General features: G+C 38.4%; 1 protein-coding gene across 2 annotated transcripts in view; it reads right to left on the bottom strand.

Moving 5' to 3' along the window:
• Positions 1-463: 463 nt before the first annotated feature.
• LOC124757759 (protein DPCD) overlaps positions 464-24887 on the bottom strand; it is a 74299-nt gene continuing 49875 nt past the window's right edge. For both annotated transcript variants that reach the window (XM_047249091.1, XM_047249081.1), the window contains exons 4-5: positions 1150-1386; positions 464-832 (exon numbers count right to left, since the gene is read on the bottom strand). In XM_047249091.1, coding sequence (XP_047105047.1) covers positions 728-832; positions 1150-1386 — 342 coding nt within the window. In that variant the 3' untranslated portion in view covers positions 464-727. The remainder of the gene's footprint in view (positions 833-1149; positions 1387-24887) is intronic.

The raw sequence follows: 24887 nt of genomic DNA, 5'->3' as shown, positions 1-24887 counted from the left end.
AAGAAATTCCAAGTCTGCAATGGAGTCATGATAAAGGAAATAGTTTTCATTTGCCAGCATGTACACAAACTGGTTAAGAATGAATAACTTAAGAGAAGCTAGCTTGAAATTCTTGTGTGCAAGTAGACCTCAAAATATCATCTAAAATTCTATGACATGTAACACATGTTTAGCACTACATTTCTAAGAATCTCACATGGACCATTTCCTAACAACTACGGTGCTGTAAGTGACAAATACAGGAAACTGTTTCAATGAGAAACTTCAGTTATGACATAAAGTATATGTAAAATTGGAGTGAAATGATGTCAGCAGATTATATTTGGATATTTGGTAAAGAATACCCAACCATAGCGTACAGTGATCAATAACTGAAGAAGTGATTGTGCCTTGGTTTTCCTCCAAAAAAACAATGACGTAAATAAATGCATATTCTTTAAAGAACACTAAAAAAACAACACCATAATAATTACACTCATTGTTTTGTATACATTCAGCATATGAAAAGTACAATTTGGCATTGTACAATCAACCTCCTCCTTTCTTTTATGATTATATACATTATGGGAAAAAATATCCATAAAATAGAGCATGTTTGCAAATTAGCTAGTAATCCCATGGTCAACAAAATGCTTTTTAGTAACAACATATAAAAAACAGCCTCTGTTTATCAAATTGTGAAATGCTGGATCAACAATATCTAATGGATTTATCAACATCCAATTATTCAACTTGGGTTACACTGTGGATCATCCTCTTTTCTTGTTTTAACTTTCTTTACTTCTTCAAACACAAGCTTTTCTAGCTGGAGTAGCTCAGGAGGTTTCTCATACTAAAAGAACAACAAGTAAAATAAAATTACTTTAAGGAAAATTACAGAACTATATTTACTACACATACAAAACAATAAATAATACTACAAAATTAAAGACTGACATACAATAAACATGGTCAAAATGGCTGCAATGACAAAAATAACCAATGATAAAAAAAGTAAACTCACAACATGCAATTTCACTAATTCACATATTCTTATCAAATATTTGTTAACTTTATATTCACAGGACATGTTTTTAATGTGTCATATTTCATTGTATTAACTACAAACAGTGAAATATAGTGTAAGACATTGAAAAACGTTAGACTCACCGTTATAACCAATGTGTTGTACTTATGTGTATATTGTATTCTGATTTGCTGAACACTGACACCAGCTCTCTCAAGGTCAGGAACCAGTAATTTTTTGAAATATTTCTTATTACTCGTACGGACTGTTATGCATTTATTTTCTGGATCTGCTGTTACTGAATACATATCCAGTGGGTAAGGCAGGTTTCTGATCCTCCATTCCAAAGATGATTTTGTAATTCTCATTGTAACATATGGCTGCAGTAAACACAAAAACAATCCTCTTATACTAAAACAATGCACATTCTGGAAGATATGCATATATATATATTGAATTGCAGGCTATTTTGTTTTAACTATATTTAGAAAACACAGTTTCCTGTTTATAACTTATACTCCAGGAAATTTAGAAGAGGGTGGAGTAGAGCATGTTATATGAATGTTTGCACTTGAATTCAGAAGTTTTGTTCTAAAGAACTCTGTAATTACCTTCAGAATAAATGATGTGTGTATGTGACACACACACACACACACACACACACACACACACACACACACACTGAAGGAGCCAAAGGATTTGTTTCAAAACTGGATAGTACCAAATTGAGCCACATCCAGAACACCTCTTTTGTAATTGTCAACTTACTCAACAGTACAACGATATGCAGAAGGAGCAACCATCAAAATTTCAGTTTTCAAGTCCAATAAGCTGAATTTTCCTAGGAAGGGTTGGGCAACGAAAATGTAAAAGGAAATTACACTGGGGGCCTAAGTGGAAAAAAAAAACATTGCCTAGCAGACAGTAGAGGTCTGGGCATATAACATGAAATAATGGGAACTGTTTGCAAAAAAGGGATACATAGTTTAGAGCAGTGGTAATCAACCTGGTTCCTACCACCCAGTAATTGGTGTTCCAGCTTTCATGGAGGGCAGTAGGTGGTAAGGTCTTTAACACATTTTCATTAAGTTTTCATAGAATTTTCGCATAAAGTATTTGATTATTATTATTATTATTATATGCTTTAACTTGCTGTAAATCTGATAAACAAATTTTGTGAAGTAAAGTCACTTTCCTATTTTATAAATCATGAGGAACCAGGGATTGGTTAGAAAATTTTACCACTAACAGAGATACAGAAGTGGGTGGTAGGTAGAAATAGTTGACTATCCTTGGTTTAGAGTATAAAATAAAAGTAATTTAATAATTAAATAATGTTGAGCTGAGGTCCAATGGCTGAGTGGGTAGAGGTAACACACTTGCTACTGTCCACGTGACCGTAAAAATGCCACAGGGTGCCAAAAAAGTTCTGTGGCATTAAACACAGGTACATAAGAAAGGCAAGAAGAAAACCACAGGTAAAGCTATGGACAGACAACAAAGGGTAACAGGAAGTAGTTGAGCCATGTGGCGACATTAATATGAGTTGTTGTTGTTGTGGTCTTCAGTCCTGAGACTGGTTTGATGCAGCTCTCCATGCTACTCTATCCTGTGCAAGCTTCTTCATCTCCCAGTACCTACTGCAGCCTACATCCTTCTGAATCTGCTTAGTGTATTCATCTCTTGGTCTCCCTCTACGATTTTTACCCTCCACGCTGCCCTCCAATACTAAATTGGTGATCCCTTGATGCCTCAGAACATGTCCTACCAACCAATCCCTTCTGCTAGTCAAGTTGTGCCACAAGCTCCTCTTCTCCCCAATTCTATTCAATACCTCATTAGTTACGTGATCTACCCATATAGTCTTCAGAATTCTTCTGTAGCACCACATTTCAAAAGCTTCTATTCTCTTCTTGTCTAAACTATTTATCGTCCACATTTCACTTCCATACATGGCTACACTCCATACAAATACTTTCAGAAACGACTTCCTGACATTTAAATCTATACTCAATGTTAACAAATTTTTCTTCGTCAGAAACGCTTTCCTTGCCATTGCCAGCCTACATTTTATATCCTCTCTACTTCAACCATCATCTGTTATTTTGCTCCCCAAATAGCAAAACTCCTTTACTACTTTAAGTGTCTCATTTCCTAATCTAATTTCCTCAGCATCACCCGACTTAATTCGACTACATTCCATTATCCTCGTTTTGCTTTTGTTTATGTTCATCTTATACCCTCCTTTCAAGACACTGTCCATTCCGTTCAACTGCTCTTCAAAGTCCTTTGCTGTCTCTGACAGAATTACAATGTCATCAGTGAACCTCAAAGTTTTTATTTCTTCTCCATGGATTTTAATACCTACTCCAAACTTTTCTTTTGTTTCCTTTATTGCTTGCTCAATATACAGATTGAATAGCATCAGGGATAGGCTACAATCCTGTCTCACTCCCTTCCCAACCACCGCTTCCCTTTCAATGCCCTTTGACTCTTCTAACTTCCATCTGATTTCTGTACAAATTGTAAATAGCCTTTCACTCCCTGTATTTTACCCCTGCCACCTTCAGAATTTGAAAGAGAGTATTCCAGTCAACATTGTCAAAAGCTTTCTCCAAGTCTACAAATGCTAGAAACGTAAGTTTGCCTATCCTTAATCTATTTTCTAAGATAAGTTGTAGGGTCAGTATTGCCTCAGGTGTTCCAACATTTCTACGGAATCCAAACTCATCTTCCCCAAGGTCGGCTTCTACTAGTTTTTCCATTCATCTGTAAAGAATTCGCATTAGTATTTTACAGCTGTAACTTATGAAACTGATTGTTCAGTAATTTTCACATCTACCAACACCTGCTTTCATTGGGATTGGAATCATTATATTCTTCTTGAAGTCTAAGGGTATTTCGCCTGTCTCATACATCTTGCCCACCAGATGGTAGAGTTTTGTCAGGACTGGCTCTCCCAAGGCTGTCAGTAGTTCTAATGGAATGTTGTCTACTCCGAGGGCCTTGTTTCGACTCAGGTCTTTCAGTGCTCTGTCAAACTCTTCACGCAGTATCCTATCTCTCATTTCATCTTCATCTACATCCTCTTCTATTTCCATAGTATTGTCCTCAAGTACATCACCCTTGTATAGACCCTCTATATACTCGTTCCACCTTTCTGCTTTCCCTTCTTTGCTTAGAACTGGGTTTCCATCAAAGCTCTTGATATTCATGCAAGTGGTTTTCCTTTCTCCAAAGGTTTCTTTAATTTTCCTGTAGGCAGTATATATATCTTACCTCTCGTGAGATAAGCCTCTACATCCTTACATTTGTCCTCTAGCCATCCCTGCTTAGCCATTTTGCACTTCCTGTCGATATTATTTTTGAGACGTTTGTATTCCTTTTTGCCTGCTTCATTTACTGCATTTTTATATTTTCTCCTTTCATCAATTAAATTCAATATTTCTTCTGTTACTCAAAGGTTTCTACTAGCCCTCGTCTTTTTATCTATTTGATCCTCTGCTGCCTTCACTATTTCATCCCCCAAAGCTACCCATTCTTCTTCTACTGTATTGTTCCCTTATGCTCTCTCTGAAACTCTGTACAACCTCGGGTTCTTTCAGTTTATTCAGGTCCCATCTCCTTAAATTCCCACCTTTTTGCAGTTTTAATCTACAGTTCATAAGCAAAAGATTGTCGTCAGAGTCCACATCTGCCACTGGATGTATCTTACAATTTAAAACCTAAGTCTCTGTCTTACTATTATATAACCTATCTGATACCTTTTAGTATCTCCAGGGTTCTTCCATGTATACAACCTTCTTTCATGATTCTTGAACCGAGTGTTAACTATGATTAAGTTATGCTCTGTGCAAAATTCTACCAGGCGGCTTCCTCTTTCATTTATTAGCCCCAATCCATACTCACCTACTATGTTTCCTTCTCTACCTTTTCCTACTCTCGAATTCCTGTCACCCATAACTATTAAATTTTCGTCTCCCTTCACTACCTGAATAATTTCTTTTATCTCATCATACATTACATCAATTTCTTCGTCATCTGCAGAGCTAGTTGGCATATAAACTTGTACTACTGTAGTAGGCGTGGGCTTCGTGTCTATCTTGGCCACAATAATGCGTTCACTATGCTGTTTGTAGTAGATTACCCGTATTCCTATTTTTTTATTCATTATTAAACCTACTCCTGTATTACCCCTATTTGATTTTGTATTTATAACCCTGTATTCACCTGACCAAAAGTCTTGTTCCTCCTGCCACCGAACTTCACTAATTCCCACTATATCTAACTTTAACCTATCCATTTCCCTTTTTAAATTTTCTAACCTACCTGCCCGATTAAGGGATCTGACATTCCACGCTCCGATCCGTAGAACGCCAGTTTTCTTTCTCCTGATAACAATGTCCTCTTGAGTAGTCCCCGCCCGGAGATCCGAATGGGGGACTATTTTACCTCCGGAATATTTTACCCAAGAGGACGCCATCATCATTTAATCATACAGTAAAGTTGCATGCCATCGGGAAAAATTACGCCTGTAGTTTTCCCTTGTTTTCGGCCGTTCGCAGTACCAGAACAGAAAGGCCATTTTGGTTAATGTTACAAGGCCAGATCAGTCAATCATCCAGACTGTTGCCCCTGCAACTACTGAAAAGGCTGCTGCCCCTCTTCAGGAACCACACGTTTGACTGGCCCCCCAACAGATACCCCTCCGTTGTGGTTGCGCCTATGGTACGGCTATCTGTATCGTTGAGGCACGCAAGCCTCCCCACCAACGGCAAGGTCCATGGTTCAGGGGGGGATTAATATGAGAACATTGTCCAAAGGCTTGATGACAATTTCAATAGTGTTTGTATGGATATCAGTCGCACAAAACCTCAGCTATATGATGAGTGGTTTCTTTAACTCCATCCTTTAATTATATTTCAGTCAGGACTTCCAGCATTGTATTAAACAAGTATACTATTGATAGATAACAAGATATTTTTAAATACAGAAATTAACTTTTTCTAATTAAAAGAAATTTTTGTCACTTTACTGAAACCACACTGACATACTGGTTTACCAGATCTAAAAAAGGTAAAGGTGTGCTCAAACTATAAGTTGGTACGAATACCCGAGTGCTTTCCTGGGCACGGTCCTTTTGGAGGTGCTATCCCTTGCTTTTCCCTTATGTCTGAACCGACTGACCAGCCATTTATAAGACGACCAATATTTTAATGTAGACCACGAACTACAAGGCCAACTTGGCATCTTTAACATGTAAAAATTGTTGCCAGAAAGGAAACAAGTCATAAGTGACAGAAAAAATTCTAGGGCAAACTGAGAATTGAACCATGAAACTTCCAATTTGTAGTCTGAGATTTATCCACTCATTCACCAAACAGAAAGGGCACAATAACTGGAAACAAAAACATTTGTCACTATCTACAATTTGTAAAGTTCATTGAATTTTATAAATAAACATTTCCTGGCAATATGCAAACCGTTGAGTGATTTGCACTTCAGTGGTAATATTAAATGGAGTATTTGTTAAATTCAGAATTGTTTTCTCAATATAGCCTGCTGCAGATATAATACAGGGCGTTTCAAAAAGAAAGAGCAGATTTCAAACATTTATTTCTCAAAAACTACAAATGATAGAAACACAATTCCAACGGTCCTTCACTCAATATGAGTACCAAATGTTACACAACAAATATCAAAACTGTACCTCAATATGAGCACCATTTGTTACACGACAAATATCAAACCGGTATCTCATTTCTTGCCACACACGACGCAACTGGTCTTTAGTTACCGAATTCACGGCCGCAACAATTCGATGTCGTACCTCTTGAAGAGTAGCGGGCATAGGTGGGACATAAACACAGTCCTTTATGTACCCCCACAAATAAAAATCACAGGGAGTAAGGTCTGGTGACCTGGGAGGCCACAGACGATGACATTGATCTTGTGCTCCTGCTCTTCCAATCCACCGTCCTGGAATGGTGTTATTTAGGTACCGTCGTACAGGTTCAGAGAAGTGTGGTGGGGCGCCATCTTGCATGAAGATGAAGTGATTTGAATCTTCCTGAAGTTGAGGAAATAGCCAGTTTTCTAACATGTCCAGGTAAATGGTTCCTGTGATAGTTTTCTCCATGAAAAAGAAAGGTCCATAAACTTTGTTTACCGAAATTGCACAAAAGACGTTAACCTTTGGTGAGTCTCTTTCATGTTGAATAACGTCCCTCGGAGTTTCACTCGCCCAAATTCGTACGTTATGCCGATTAACTTTACCAGAAATGTGAAACGTTGATTCATCTGAAAAAATTAATCGTTCGGCAAAATTGTCCTCTTCCATGTCCTGTAGAATTGCAGTTGAAAATTCGAACCTTTTGTTGTGGTCGTCAGGACGCAATGCTTGCAATAACTGCAGTTTGTACGGCTTCATGTGCAGACGGTTACTCAGAACGCGCCATACCGTTGTTTTAGACATGTTTAGTTCGTGACTTGCCCGTGCCGTGGATTTTCTAGGGCTCCTTTCGTAAGCTGCACGGACACGCTCGACATTTTCATCCGATGTGCGTGGACGACCCGTGCTTTTTCGCTTGCAGATGCAACCATCTTCTACGAATCTGTGATGCCACTCATAAATTTGCTTATGACGAGGCGGCTGTTTGTTGAATTGACGGCGGAATGCACGTTGCACACCAACAATGGACTCTAACTTTGCAAATTGCAGCACACAAAATGATCGTTCCTGTGGTGTCGTCGCCATTTTCCTACAAACAAACGCCAGCGCCACTGCGGATTTGCATGGAACTTCTGCGCGGACCATTGAAAAACTTTGAACCTTTCTCTGACAAGAAACGTTTGAATTGTGTTTCTATCATTTGTAGTTTTTGAGAAATAAATGTTTGAAATCTGCTCTTTCTTTTTGAAACGCCCTGTATAAAAAGATGTACAAAATATATTTTCCTTTTTTATGTATTTCATCAATACAATCTACATGAAATTTTGAATATGCATAAGAGAAGCAAAAAAGGAATGTGGCATGTTCAGGGTGGAAAACTGTTTATTAAACAATAGTTAGGTCAGTTGCCTAAATGCTGGAGACAAACAATGGCAAAATGTCTTCAAGTGCCAGAAATTTTTTCTGTCTCTTTAAATATAATTAAAAATGGTGACGCTAATTTCTAAAACTAAATAAATGTTTCTCTAGATAGAGGTTAGCAGAAAATGAGACTGAAAAGTAGTTAGGTACAGAAGTTATCCAAAACCTATATGTACAATGTACCCTTAAGGACACTGTACTTTTGAATGATGGAAAAATCATAATGTTTTATAAACTTTATTAATTTCTATAGTCTTTTCTGATTACACTGGTATATACTTTATAGCGTTTGGATTGCAAAATGACCATTGTATACTAAATTTTACAGTTACTGTCATCTACACTGCCATGCCCTTTACAGAAAACCATTAGTATTTTGTGAAACAACTGAAGTATTTTTGCTTCCAATGATTCTGTTTTGGGTGTATTGGGCATTCTAGTAATACGGCTGGTTTCCAGTGACTGTAAATTATCATTTTGGCCTTGGTGAGATGTTTTGTTTATTTTTTCTGGGAGTTTGTTGCCTAAGTGTTACAGATCTTTTTTTAGTGTGGATATTTATTAGTATGCAATAAATACACATACAGAAATTCAATGAAAGAAAATTCCAGAGTAACCTGTTTACAAAGCAGTTCATACTTTTGAAAGGAATCTGTGATTAGTTCTTCGCACCTCTTGATGTGGCAAATTTTTACAAATGTCTGCTTGTGTTTGTGTATGTGCGGATGGATATGTGTGTGTTTGCGCGCGAGTGTATACCTGTCCTTTTTTCCCCCTAAGGTAAGTCTTTCCGCTCCCGGGATTGGAATGACTCCTTACACTCTCCCTTAAAACCCACATCCTTTCGTCTTTCCCTCTTTCCTGACGAAGTAACCATTGGTTGCAAAAGCTAGAATTTTGTGTGTATGTATGTGTTTCTATCGAGCTGCCAGCGCTTTCGTATGGTAAGTCACATCATCTTTGTTTTTAAATCTATTATATATTCATATAAAATGTATTTATCTTCTTAGTGCCCTCATGGGAATTTACTAGTTATTTTTGTTAAACTATGTAGACAAAAATATATTTACTATGCAGTAATTAAAGAAGCAAGAACTGCTAAAAGAAATGTCAAGAGAAAGCTTGAAGACACTGAAATCCATCAGGATGAAGACTATGGTTCAGTAATGTAATATGACTCAAATCTTCATTCGAAATTCTCCTCAAATTGTATTCTTCAGAAGATAGGTAAACATATTTCCTTACATTTGAAACACATTGCACTATTTTGTTTCTTTGACTTGCAAACTGTCTATACCTGTCCAGAATACCTACACTAACTGAATTATAGAGAAATAAAATTTGTAATTAGGAAAAATATTCTAAAAAAATTAATATATACAATATAATAATAATTTTCTATGGTTACTAAACTTAATGTGGGGAATTAAATGGGTCTAGTATCTTAGTCATCATGTCATACATATATGGTAAAAATTTGGTCTCCTTCGCATGTGTACTGTGAGAGTAAATGGTACCGGAATCTGAATAAGCTTATAAGAAAATGTTGTGCATCCATTTGTTTGTTATTGTTTTTTATAAACATCAGTAAATCCCAAATCGTTCAAAATACTTGCAAACTGATTAGAAAGTATGTGCATTATGTATGATATATTACATTACAAAACTGTAAAACACACACAAAAGAAGTAGTGACTGATAGAACTAAAGCTGATTTTCAAATAATATGGACCTGAAGCGGTTACCATAGCCATAGCCAAAGTAAATGTCTTCCGCAGAGGTAAACTGAGGTGAAGCCAATCAAAATAGCAGTATTTTTTAAATATCATTCATTTGCTGTGGTGATATCGCATAACAAGTTTGAAGTGTTAAGTGTACAACTTTGATGACGTTATATTCACATATTAATTTATATTGTATCCATAACTGCATTTATTATTTTAACTCCAGATGAATTTCACATCACAAGATGGAATTAATCCCATCACTATCTTCAATTTTAAAAAATATATTGGTGTATTTACAACGATCTATTACATTTTCTAGCCCAAACAAATTTTCATAGGTGCATTAAATTCCAATATTACTGCTATAAAAAGACCTGCATTCAGGAAAGTTGATAAAAAAAAATTAGTTTCAGTAATTCTATAACACAGCCAACATGAAAGACATTTACTCAATATCATAATCATCTATCCCTTAACATATTTATTTACTGCACCTTCTATGTTGTGTCACAATGTTTTTAATTGATTTAGGCACTATCTACGTCAGCTGCATCTCCAATTTCCGGAAATACAAAGTAAACATTACCATCGAGAACTTTCTCAGGAATTTCATTTCGTACATGTCATTTAGTAAGTGTCATTAGAGATTTTAACAATTTTACCAATGAAAAACCTGAACCTTCTGTTCTGTTGGAAATTTCACAATAATAAAATCATTTTTACTGAATTCTTGTCTACTTTCAACCTTTACCTTGTCCATTCCTGTATCTTGGTTTGACTCTCACTGTTCTAAATTACCATTAGATGTTTTTGCAGATGGAAAAAGAATCACAATGTAGGGACACCCTGCTTTCAGCACTGCCACTATCACTTTCATGTAAACATGAAATGTAGGAAGGGGAAAGCGAAGGAAATGGGAAATCATGATGGCTAACACACAGGGCAGTGTTGCAGTGCAATGGCCAAAGTTGACAATTTGTGCCGAGTGATGCCTGACCGTATAGAAACCACTCTGATATATACTATCACTTTCACTAAAGTCCCTAGAGTTAACAATTAAGTGATTTGCTCAGAATGGTATTCCTTTTGCTTCATTAGAGCAAACCTGTTTCAACTGCATTTCAAAGGCTGCTGTCTAAGAAACTTCTCTCTCTCTCTCTCTCTCTCTCTCTCTCTCTCTCTCTCTCTCTCTCTCTCTTCTTTCTTTCTTTTCTTTTCTTTTTTTAAATATTAGAGTTAGAAGTTATATCTATCTTTTCAAAAATCCCTTTCAAGAACTCAGGAAATTTGTATTTGCTATCATCCCTCTATTCTTTCTTTTAAAGTTATCTATCACATTTCTCCAGGCAAGTTTTAGAGGTCTAAAAAAGGCCATATCAAGTGGCTGACACAAATGAGTAGAATTAGGTAGTACAAGCACAATAATAATAATAATAATAATAATAATAATCCGTGGAGGTCTGGGAAAAGAATAGGCCTCCGGTATGTTCTGCCAGTCGTAAAAGGCGACGAAAAGAACAAACCACTAATAGGGCTAACCCCCCTTTTAGTGTGATTAGTTGGTTCAGGACAGAACTAATGAAGCCTCGGACAAGCGCTGTCATGGTCGGGGACGATGCTTGAACCCTATGCCCGTCCACAATGGTAACGACACTACTAGCCACACGGAAAATGATTTAAATCCAAATAGAGGTGTTTTGCAGGATATACTTCCTGCAACCACTCTAGAAGGAAAACAAAGACAGAGGATGAGATGCTCAGATGAAGTTAACCGACACCTCATGTTCTGTTATTACCAAGCAACAAACTTAGGAACCAACACAACTGGATACAGATCACAAGTATACACAACATTTATTACCAGATACCCAGAATTAAAATTTTTAACAGAACAACGACTAGCTGATCAGATCCGTGTAATAATCAAAAATAACAGGATACCCCAGTCAGAATTAGAAAACATCAAACAACAAGTACACCAAATACTGGAACAAAATAATGTGCAATCATAAGAAGAAGAAACTACAGTAATTGACTCAAACATCCCAGTGCAAACAAACAAAAAACAACATGCATCAATTAAACAATCAGAGGAAAACAAAATCTTAAGACAGCCACCAGAACAAGCACAAATAGAACACGAAGTGACACACATGTTAGATATAGAAGAAAAATTTCAGCTGACATATATAGAATACAAAGACACAAATACAGACATTAGACCATTCTTACATAGACCACCAAATAACCCACAAGTTGAAACAACAATAACAACTATCAACACAATCATACACAACAAAATAAATGAAAATACAACTCTGGAAGAGTTACAGCTACTGGTTTGTATAGGAGCACTCACTACACTAAATATACACACTAGGCAGAGATCAGAACCAACCAACACACAGAAGAAACCCACAAAACCAGCTTGGCAACACAGGCTACAGATCAGAATAGAAAAACTGAGAAAAGACATCGGACAGCTAACACAATTTATAAGAAATGAAATATCAGACAAAAAATGAAAAAGGTTAGGTAAAATCTCACAATATGAAACGATTGAGCAATTAGATGAAAAGAAGCAAGAATTGCAAGCATTGGCCAAACGACTTAGAAGATACAAAAAAATTGAAAATAGAAGGAAACAAAACCAAACATTCAATACAAACTAAAAGAAATTTTACCAGACAATAGATAACACACACATTAAAATAGACAATCCACCAAACATAACAGACATGGAACACTTCTGGAGCAACATATGGTCAAACCCGGTACAACATAACAGACATGCACGGTGGATGCAAGCAGAAACAGACACATATAAGATGATACCACAAATGCCTTGCAACATGAAGTCACCCGAGCAATTAATTCTACGCACAATTGGAAAGCCCCTGGAAAAGATAAAATAGCAAATTTCTGGCTAAAGAAGTTCACCTCAACACATTCACATCTAACTAAATTATTTAACATATCTAAAAACAAAGATGATGGGACTTACCAAACGAAAGCGCTGGCAGGTTGACAGACACACAAACAAACACAAACATACACACAAAATTCAAGCTTTCGCAACCAGCGGTTGCTTCATCAGGAAAGAGGGAAGGAGAGGGAAAGACGAAAGGATGTGGGTTTTAAGGGAGAGGGTAAGGAGTCATTCCAATCCCGGGAGGGGAAAGACTTACCTTAGGGGGAAAAAGGACAGGCGCGCACGCGCGCGCGCGCGCACACACACACACACACACACACACACACACACACATACATAGACACAAGCCAACCGTTGGTTGCGAAAGCTTGGATTTTGTGTGTATGTTTGTGTTTGTTTGTGTGTCTATCAACCTGCCAAGTCACATCATCTTTGTTTTTAGATATAAATTATTTAACAGTTACATTGTAGACCCATACACAGTCTCTGATACACTTACACAAGGAATAACTTATCTGAAACCAAAAGATCAAGCAGACACAGCAAACCCAGCAAAATATCGCCCCATAACATGCCTACCAACAATATACAAAATATTAACTTCAGTCATTACACAGAAATTAATGACACATACAACACAGAACAAAATTAGAAATGAAGAACAAAAAGGCTGCTGCAAAGGAGCACGAGGATGTAAAGAGCAACTGATAATAGATGCAGAGGTGACATATCAAGCTAAAACTAAACAAAGGTCGCTACGCTACGCATACATTGATTACCAAAAAGCTTTTGATAGTGTACCCCACTCATGGTTACTACAAATATTGGAAATATACAAAGTAGATCCTAAACTGATACAGTTCCTAAACATAGTAATGAAAAATTGGAAAACCACACTTAATATCCAAACAAATTCAAATAATATCACATCACAGCCAATACAGATTACGCGTGGAATATACCAAGGAGACTCACTAAGTCCTTTCTGGTTTTGCCTTGCTCTGAACCCACTATCCAACATGCTAGATAATACAAAATATGGATACAATATTACTGGAACATACCAACACAAAATCACACATTTGCTATACATGTATGATCTAAAACTACTGGCAGCAACAAATCAACAACTCAACCAATTACTAAAGATAACAGAACTATTCAACAATGATATAAATATGGCCTTTGGAACAGACAAATGTAAGAAAAATAGCATAGTCAAGGGAAAACACACTAAACAAGAAGATTACATATTGGATAACCACAGCGACTGCATAGAAGAGATGGAAAAAACAGATGCTTATAAATATCTACGATACAGACAAAAATCAGGAATAGATAATACAAATATTAAAGAAGAACTAAAAGAAAAATATAGACAAAGACTAACAAAAATACTGAAAACAGAATTGACATCAAGAAACAAGACAAAAGCTATAAATACTTATGCTCTACCAATATTGACCTACTCATATGGAGCAGTGAAATGGAGTAACACAGACCTAGAAACACTCAATACACTTACACAATCACAATGCCATAAATATAGAATACATCACATACATTCAGCAACAGAAAGATTCACATCAAGCAGAAAGGAAGGAGGAAGGGGATTTATCGACATAAAAAAACCTAAATTATGGACAGGTAGACAATTTAAGAAAATTCTTTATAGAACAAGCAGAAACTAGCAAAATACACAAAGCAATCATTCATATAAATACATCGGCTACATCACTGCAGTTTCATAACCACTTCTACAACCCTTTAGATCACATAACATCAACAGATACGAAGAAAGTAAATTGGAAAAAGAAAACACTACATGGCAAGCACCCGTATTATCTAACACAGCCACACATCAATCAAGACGCATCCAACACATGGCTAAGAAAAGGCAATATATACAAGTGAGACAGAAGGATTCATGATTGCAATACAGTATCAAACAATAAACACCAGATATTACAGCAAGCATATTATTAAAGAGCCCAATACCACAAAAGATAAATGCAGACTTTGCAAACAACAAACAGAAACAGTAGATCACATCACAAACGGATGTCTTGGCACAAACTTACACGGACACCACAGTCTCGTTCACTCAGTTCCTGCGTAGTTACAATTTTGTAAGGATGCATTTTAAGATCTCGATGCAAGATTCTTCTCACACTTCGATCAGATATCCGTAATGCTGCCGCATGCTTTTTAGCGGATCGTCGAGGAGATTGTTGAACTGAAGCTCTAACTGCATCAACATTTCCGGGGCCTCTTGCAGTCCGTGGTCGTCCAGGTGGTTTCCTTTTTAATGCGGAACCTGTCTCACGAAAGTTAGCAACCCAAGAATAAATTGTTTTCTTATCGGGAACAGGGTCCCGTCGTCCGAGCGCAAAGCGAACGCGAAAAGCACGTTGAGTATTAATAGGCGATTCGCCATTTTGAATAAAATCTTCCACTACGAAGTCACGATGTTCACCAGACCACGCCATGGCGTACACTGAAAACGGCACGTAGGCAGCTACTTAACGACGCGCCCCCCACCACTCTGCTCCTTCTACTGTCGGCTGCACGTTACTTTGTAATCGGGGAGTTTTTTATGCCGGACCCTGTACAATACTAGCAAATACAGAATACACCAGAAGACATGACAATGTAGCAAAAATAATACATCAACAACTTGCCATACAACATTAACTAATAAAACAACACGTTCCCACATACTAGTATGCACCACACAATGTACTGGAGAATGATGAATACAAATTATACTGGAACAGAACCATTATAACAGATAAAACAACACCACATAACAAACCTGACATCATACTCACCAATAAAAAGAAGAAATTAGCACAACTTATCGAAATATCCATACCCAATACAACAAATATACAGACGAAAACAGGAGAAAAAATTGAAAAATACATCCAACTGGCTGAGGAAGTCAAGGACATGTGGCATCAGAATAAAGTTGACATTACACCAATTATACTATCAACTACAGGAGTCATACCACACAATATCCACCAGAACATCAACGCAATAACAACTACAGAAATCTGTAATTATTGATACATGTTCAATTATCCGAAAGTTCCTAAATGCAATGTAACATATACCGTACAGTTAAAAGGAAGTCACGCTTGATCAAGGTCCGTATCACTTTCCATTTTTAACCAGACATAACGTCTGAAAAAGGAAAGAAATAATAATAATAATAATAATAATAATAATAATACATATTTTTATTGTCTTTAGGCCATTACAGCAATTGACAATGTCAAATGAAGATACAATGCAGTGTGATAAAGTATAAAACATAATCTCATGTTCCTGGCCCATTTTGATAAGGCTTAGTGACAAATGACTCACAAGATTGTCACCTACAATCAGTTTTGATCTCTCTAAATGCCATACATAGTTTTGATCTCTCTAAATGCCATACATAGTCAAGACAATCTGAATAAACAAGGATCCAAACACTGTCAAGTCAAACCAACCACTCTGATTCCTGCACCAGTTAAACCTTCTTCAGTTCCAGCTCATTGAGATGTTTTGGCCTATACACCATGTAAAGTGGTAGGATTGCACCATCTGTAGCCACTGATACTTGACTTAGAACTATCCACAATCCTTTCAGAATGTCTTGTACCTTGTTCACCATTACTTTCAGTTGACCAAGATAATCACAAAAGTTGGCCTCATCATAATTTATAATATTGGAGGAAGGAACACCATGTGAGGACATTTCAACATTGTTAAAATAATCACTCACTGTTTCTCAGATAACTGATATCCTTGCCCTCTTTCATTTTCAATTACTCTAACTGTTAGGTCCCCCCGAAAACAAAAACATTTTTCCCCACTCATGATCAGGTCAACTGTCATGAAATCCTTTTTCAATCCACCCTGCTTGATTAAGAGATGCCTGCATGATGTCCCTAACATCATTACTCCTCAAAGGAAAACCCATTTTGCACAACATATTGTTCCCTCAACCAGATTTTTATCCTCACTCTTAGTTAATGCTGTTTAGCCCCATATTTAATATTTGTTCTTGAATGTCATTTAATGTTACCTAAAGAACCGTGTATCATTCTGAAGGTTTGCAAAGACCTAATTTTCCTACTTTGACAGCCTTCACAGCATTTAGAACAAATTCTGGATTGTAATTGGATTTTTGGGTTGGTTCTAGAACCTTCTTGTATATTTACATGATTGGATTCACTCTACAAAAATGCAATTTTGTAATTAGACATGTGTAATGTCTAAGTAGTATTAACAAAAAAAAATAAAATAAAATAAACAGTAGCACTTTTGAGATGTTCACATGCAAGTAAAAATATTAAAACTTACCAAATGCACACCGGAAGTACCTGATGCTATTGTCAGTTCATCATAAGAATAAACCTTATGTAAACATTATGTCGTGTATTCTTCCACATCTGCATGAATCTCATTGGAATCCAAGCTGTGACCAGTACAGTCAAGTATGATGATGATGATGATGATGATGATGAAGTTCCATACTCCATGACAGAGCGTAAGGGAATGATGCGGGAGACCCGCACCACCGTACAAGGCAAAGTCCTAGTGGAGGTGGTTTGCCATTGTCTTCCTCCGACGTATGATCATAAGGATATGTTTTATGCTGTGTTTCATGCAAGTAGACTGAGTGAAAATGTGGGACAACAGCTTTACCAGTGCATTAAACTTGGACAGCACTGGCCAGCCAGCAGTCCAACTAACCTGCAATGATGTGAGCAGTTGCAGTTCAGACGTAAAAAGAGACGAGCAAAGAGAAATATAGCTTTGAATGTCATTTAATTTTGAAAGAGAATGAAATAATATTCGGAAAAACTTCAGCACTGCCACGAACTTATTAGGTGACCAGACGGAAATCATAAAATGCACTCATTCTCACCTGGCAGTATTCTAATTGCAAACAAGAGTGATGAAAATTCTAACTTAAACATTGGGTAATTTTTCTGAATGAGCTGTGTCTAATGGAAAAGTAAACCATGGAGATTTCACCACAGTGTTGAATACTGAAGCCACTGAAGGTATTAATAACAGTCAGTCACCTGGTAATCTCTTAGAGCTCCTTCCTTATCCAAATCCAAGAAATACATTTCAGTTATGGAAGTGACACCTGTTACATTGATAACGAGCCTAACAACAGAATCCACGAACTCGAACAAGCGCTGCATCTTCTTTTATGACGAGACATTCTATATCCCGCCAGAGTTTGGCGTGACATGTGAAAAAGATACGTACTTTAAGTATGTCTGGCAGCTTAACAGTCTTATTACTTCTCGGGTCAAATCCCGTAACTTAGCTCCAGATCAGTTCTGTTTGGTTCATACTGTAATGTTACAGTGGCAAATGTAAAAATGCAGCATTTTTATGGTGCGCTCAATGCTGTGAAAATGATTGTTTTCCATGTTTCTACAATACTTATCTACATCTGTGGTATAAAAAGATGAATATAGTACGAATAATGATTATTTGGTTTTTCATATTTGGTTTTTCATATTTATCTTAAAAAATTAAACTGTTATGTTTTCCTAATTTAAGCAACTTTTATTAAGTGTGTTTCATAAAATATTGATCATTGAGAAATAAGATGTGCATTATTCATAAAAATGATGATGAATTTTACAACTATGAGATGTAGGTATTTCAAATTGAATGAGAAGAAAAAATGACCCAAACAAGATTTGAACCAGCGAACCATGACTTGACACATTATCAAACTGTTACACTACCAATTCCGCTACACATCTGTTGAGTATTTGTGTCTCAACTGTAACTAGTACAGTCCCTCGGAAAATTTCAAAGTCGATTATCTCCGTAAATTTATGAAAAACATTAAGAACAACATATTTCTCAGCACTTTTTAACCGTGTTCCACATGCATGTTTCACTACAGAACAGGAAGCAGCCTCAGCCACTTTCATGCTGCATTTCAACAGCACAACAATCAGTGTACAACGCTTCAGAGGCTGTGACTGTACACTATTTTTGAAATAAAAACTACGTAGCTAAAGCATGATTAAGAAAAACATTGATGGCTGATAGTACATTTGAATAACTTCTACATCTACATCTACATCGATACTCTGCAAATCACATTTAAGTGCCTGGCAGAGGGTTTATCGAACCACCTTCACAATTCTCTGTTATTCCGGTCTCCTATAGCACGCGGAAAGAGCGAACACCTATATCTTTCCGTATGAGCTCTGATTTCCCTTATTTTATTGTAGTGAACATTTCTCCCTATGTAGCTCGCTGTCAACAAAATATTTTCGCATTCGGAAGAAAAAGTTGGTGATTGGAATTTCATGAGAAGATTACGCCACAACGAAAAACTTCTTTCTTTTAATGATGTCCAGCCCAAATCCTGTATCATTTCTGTGGCGGTCTCTCCCATATTTCGCGATAATACAAAACGTGCTGCCCATCTTTGAACTTTTCTGATGAACTCCATCAGTCCTATGTGGTAAGGATCCCACACTGCACAGCAGTATTCTGAATGAGGATGGACAAGTGTAGTGTAGGCAGTCTCGTTAGTAGATATGTTACATTTTCTAGGTGTCCTGCCAATAAATCGCAGTCTTTGGTTAGTCTTCCCCACAACATTTTCTGTGTGTTCCTTCCAATTTAGATTGTTCGTATTTGTAATACTTAGGTGTTTAGTTGAATTTACGGCTTTTAGATTAGATTGATTTATTGTGTAACCGAAGTTTAATGAATTCCTTTTAGCACTCATGTGGATGACTTCACACTTTTCATTATTTAGGGTCAACTGCCAATTTTCATACCATTCGGATATCTTTTCTAAATTGTTTTGCAACTTGTTTTGATCTTCTGATGACTTTATTAGTCGATAAACGGCTGCAGCATCTGCAAACAACCTAAGACGGCTGCTCAAATTGTCTCCCAAATCGTTTATGTAGATAAGAAACAGCAAAGGGCCTATAACACTACCATGGAGAATGCCAGAAATCAATTTAAGTTTCATTTAACATAACTTAGCAATAATACATCTAATACATAAGTAGGACCTACTTCCAAGAGTGTAACAACGCCAGTGTACATGTGCTGCAGCTTCTGACCAAGCATTGCATTTGTGTTTGTTTACATCAGGTTTATTCTTATGATGAACAGGATATAGCAGAAGTTTTCATAGTGATGTATTTACCTCAAGAGTGCAGCCAGTATTTCCACCTTTAGGGATTTCAACCTTTTTAGTGCAAAATGTCTTATATTATGTGGAGTTTAGGGCTATTCTATTTTGACAGAGGTTTAGGAGTATTTGGGGCAAAACTGAACTTAAGAAGGTAACCCTATAATTTATAGTAGGCAACACTCAATGTATTACTTTACGCTGTGGCACTGCCGATTTATTAAAGGGAATCCCTCAAACTCTTATTGAATGTAATCCGTCTGATTTTAGCTTACTGTATTAACAGTTCTGTTACCATTGTTAAGAATGACATTGTCACTTAAGTTGTATTACACCTACAATAATCGCAAAACAAGTTGATCGATTACAATGGGGCATGTAAAGTATAGAGGGAAAACAGATATGATGCTGCTTTGTTGGTTGGTTTGTACATTAAAGGGACTAAACTGTGTGGTTATCAGTCCTTTTTTTCCTTATCACACAGGTCTCAGATTAAACCCATACCCCAAAAAAATCCTATCGCCTGAAATCCGTGGAAGGAGCAAAATGCATAAAACTGTGTGTAACCACACTGAAGTAGAAAATGAAAGTATCAAGCCAAGATTGAAAACATTAACCAATAGGAACAAAGCAATAGAAACTGTTAAAACAATACAGCAGATGGCCTGGGCTGGCTGTATGGTTGATGCGGAGCAGGCAAAGGATAATGGAGTCCCTGAGAGTGACTTGTATGGATGACCTCCACACTTTTGTGTCTCCTTTATAACACATTAACTTATTGGGTGTAGTTAGGGTGTGCCATTCAGTGTGAGATTCTGAAAAACTTGACGTCATAAAACTGTTCAGAGATCAGTTTCCAGTATGCCGAATCTTCAGACTTGGTTTACGAGTAGCCTCTTTGGCTACCCAGTCAACAAGTTCATTTCCCGGGATTCCGACGTGTCTCAAAGTCCATACGAAGACCACAGACTGTCCACAACATTTGCGGATGTAAACACACTCTTGGATGGCAATTACCAAAGGATGATGAAGATAGCACTGGTCGAGAGCTAGTAAGGCACTCAAGGCGGTGCTACAAATGAGGAAGGACTCCATGGCACAGGAACGTATATGCTCAAGAGTGCGAAGGATGACTACCAGCTCTGCAGTGAAAACACTGCAGCCATCTGTCAAGGGGCACTGTTCAGTATGTCCTGCAATGAGCTTAAGCGAACTCAATGTGACCATCAACTATTGAGTCATCCATGTAAACTGCCTCTTCATCCTGGGACACATCAAAAATAGAGGGAGAGAGGTGGCAGAGAGCCTCAGGGTGTACTGAGCCTTTTGGGACTTGTTATAGGTCCAAACGAAGCTGTGGTTGAGGTATACACCATGGAAGCATACATGAATGGACCCAGAGAATAGATGGTAGAGAGAAAGACTCGAGTTCAGTGAGAATGGAACAGACACGAACTGCAATTGTAATCCCAGGTCTGGGCCGCCACTGCGGGAGATGGATCGCCGTGTTAGGGAAAAGAAGATGGAAATTTGGACGTTTACATGAGCTGCGGATGGGCACAGTGTAATTGGCAAGCAGTTGTTGTTGCCTGATCCGCAATGGAGGAACCACTGGTGCCACGAGTAGGCTCTGTTCACAGGGTTCGTTCAGAAAGCTCCTGCCACAAGTTGAACTCCATGGTAGAGTATAGGGTCCAGCATTCACAATGCTGAGGTCGATGCTGAACCATACACCAGGCTCCCATAGTCAAGATGAGAATGTTCAAGAGCTTTGTACAGCTGCAACAGTGTAGGGCGATCTGCACCCCAGCTGATGTGACTCAGACATCAAAGAATGTCAAGGTGCTGCCAGCACTTTTGCTTAAACTGATGAAGATGGGGACGCCAAGTTAACGGGGCATCAAAAGCCAGTCCTAAAAGGTGAAAAGAGTCTTACTACATTAAGGAGATGGTCGTCAAGACAAAGTTGTGGGTGCGAGTGAAATGTACGGCGGCAACAGAAGTACATGACGCAAGCCTTGGCAGCTGAAAACTGAAAGACTTGGGTGAGGGCCCATGACTGCATCTTTTGTATGGCTCCCTACAGTTGACGTTCATCCACACCAATAATAGATGAGCAAAAGGAAATGCAAAAGTCATCAGCATACAAGAAGGGTGACACTGAGGATCCCACAGCTGCTACGAGACCATTAATGGCCACTATAAAGAGTGAGGCACTCCATACAGAGCCCTGAGGGACCCTATTCTCTTGCATATGGGGTAACTGTGTGAGGCACCAACTCAAACTCTAATGTGCAGAGCGACAAAAATGTTCTGAATAAAAATTGGGATCAGGCCCCGAAGGCTCCACTCGTGTAATGTAGCAATGATGTGGTGCCGCCAAGTTGTGTCGTAGGCCTTTGTCAGGTCAAAAAAAATGACAACAAGGTGATAACTGAGGCAAAAGGCCATTTGGATGGCACACTCCAGTTATACCAAATTGTCAGTGATTAAGGAACCTTGGTGAATACTGCCCTGGGACGGAACCAGAAGGATCCAAGACTGAAGAAGCCAACACACCGCCAGCTCACAAAATGTTCAAGCAGCTTGCACAGAACACTGGTGAAGCTAGCAGGATGATAGCTATCCATACCTGTTCCCACCAGGTTTTAGCACTGGAACGATGATACTTACACACCACTGCAATGGAATTCACCTTCGCTCCAGATACAGTTGAAGGCAGGAAGGAGGTGGTGCTAGTAGTCCACTCATAGACATTTAATCATTTGGTGATGGAAACAGCCTAGCCCAGGTCTTGTGTCAGAACATTGCACAAGGGCACTCACTGAATGCAGCATTACATGGCTCAGGGTGATGTGTGGTAAAATATAGGTGCTGTTGTTCCACCTGCTGTTTTAGGGTACAGAAGGCGGGGTGGTAATTCTCAGGCGCAGAGGTTCAAGCATAATGCTCGGCAAAATGCTTTGCGATTGAGTCTGGGTTGGTACAGGTAGCTAAATTCATGGAAACCCCAGGTATACCTGCAAGGGTCTGATATCAATATAGGCACCTGTGTTTCGTCCAGGAGAGGTTCGTGTTCCAATGATGGAGATGTCACTCCTCAAATCCTTAGGACCATTCCAGAACCTCTCCACCGGAGTCCATCTCTCTGCTCACTCCTACCACTCCCTGCACTCCTACCTTCTACATGCATCCTGAAGTACACAAACCCAACCACCCAGGGCACCCCATTGTGGCTGGTTACTGTGCCCTCTCTGAGAGAATCTCTGCTCTCATAGACCAGCACCTTCTACCTATTATCCAGAATCTAGCCTCCTATATAAAAGATATCAATCACTTCCTTCACCGACTCCCCACAGTTTTTGTCCCTTTACACTACACGGTGCCCTGCTTGTAACTATTGATGCCACTCCCCTTAAACTAACATCCCTAATGCCCATGGCCTTACCACTATTGAATACTACCTTTCCCAATGTTCGATGGATTCCAAACCAACAACCTCCTTCCTATTTGCCATGACCAATTATATCCTCACCTACAAGTTCTTCCCATTTGAAGGCATCACCTACAAACAAACCAGTGGCATGGATATGGGCACCCACATGGCAGCATCCTATGCCAGCCTATTCACGGGCCATCTGGAGGAACCCTTCCTAAACACTCAGAATCCTAAGCCACTCACCTGGTTCAGATTCATTGATGACATCTTTGCGATCTGGATCATGGGTGAGGACACCCAATCCACATTCCTCCAGATCTGCAACAGCTTCTCCCCCATTTGCTTCACCTGGTCCAACTCAACCCAAAGGCCACCTTCGTAGATGTTCACCTCTCAAAGATGGCTACATCAGTACTTCTGTCAATATAAAACCTATTAACCACCAGCAATATCTCCACTTCAATACCTCCCTCCCATTCCATACCAAGAAGTCCCTTCCATACAGCCTAGCCACCTGTGGTCATAACATCTGCAGCGACTAGCGGTCCCTCTCGAATTATATCGAGAGTCTCAGTGAGGCCTTCACAGACCATAATTATCCTCCCAACCTTGTACAAAAACAAATCTCCCATGCCTTATCGTACCAGTCTACCACCACCTCCCAAATTCTCACCATGCAGCCACATGGGAGCATTACTCTCTTAACACAGAACCACCCAGGACTGGACAAACATTCTCCACCAGGGTCTTGATGACTTCTTGTCATGCCCTGAAATGAGAAATGTCCTGGTCACTATCCTTCCCAACCATCCCATAGTGGTATTCCACCGTCCACCGAACCTACAGAATATACTCATCCATCCTTGTACAACCGCCGGACGGGGTGGTCGAGCAGTTCTAGGTGCTACAATCTGGAACCGTGCGACCACTATGGTCGCAGGTTCGAATCCTGCCTCGAGCATGGGTGTGTGTGATGTCCTTACTTTAGTTAGGTTTAGGTAGTTTTAAGGTGAATACAGGGTTATAAATACAAAATCCAATAGGAGTAATGCAGGAGTAGGTTTAATAATGAATAAAAAAATAGGAGTAAGGGGTAAGCTACTACAAACAGCATAGTGAACCCATTACTGTGGCCAAGATAGACACGAAGCCCACGCCTACTACAGTAGTACAGCTCTGCAGATGATGAAGAAATTGATGAAATGTATGATGAGATAAAAGAAATTATTCAGGTAGTGAAGGGAGACGAAAATTTAATGGTCATGGGTGACTGCAATTCGAGAGTAGGAAAAGGTAGAGAAGGAAACATAGTAGGTGAATATGGTTTGGGGGTAAGAAATGAAAGAGGAAGCCGTCTGGTAGAATTTTGCACAGAGCATAAATTAATCATAGCTAACACTTGGTTCAAGAATCATGAAAGAAGATTGTATACGTGGAGGAACCCTGGAGATACTAAAAGGTATAAGATAGATTATATAATGGTAAGACAGAGATTTAGGAA

Source organism: Schistocerca piceifrons, chromosome 1 (assembly GCF_021461385.2).
Source record: "Schistocerca piceifrons isolate TAMUIC-IGC-003096 chromosome 1, iqSchPice1.1, whole genome shotgun sequence".
Classification (NCBI taxonomy): Eukaryota; Metazoa; Arthropoda; class Insecta; order Orthoptera; family Acrididae; genus Schistocerca; species Schistocerca piceifrons.
The sequence above is the reverse complement of the archived record's forward strand: the minus strand, read 5'-3'. Positions and strand labels throughout refer to the sequence as shown.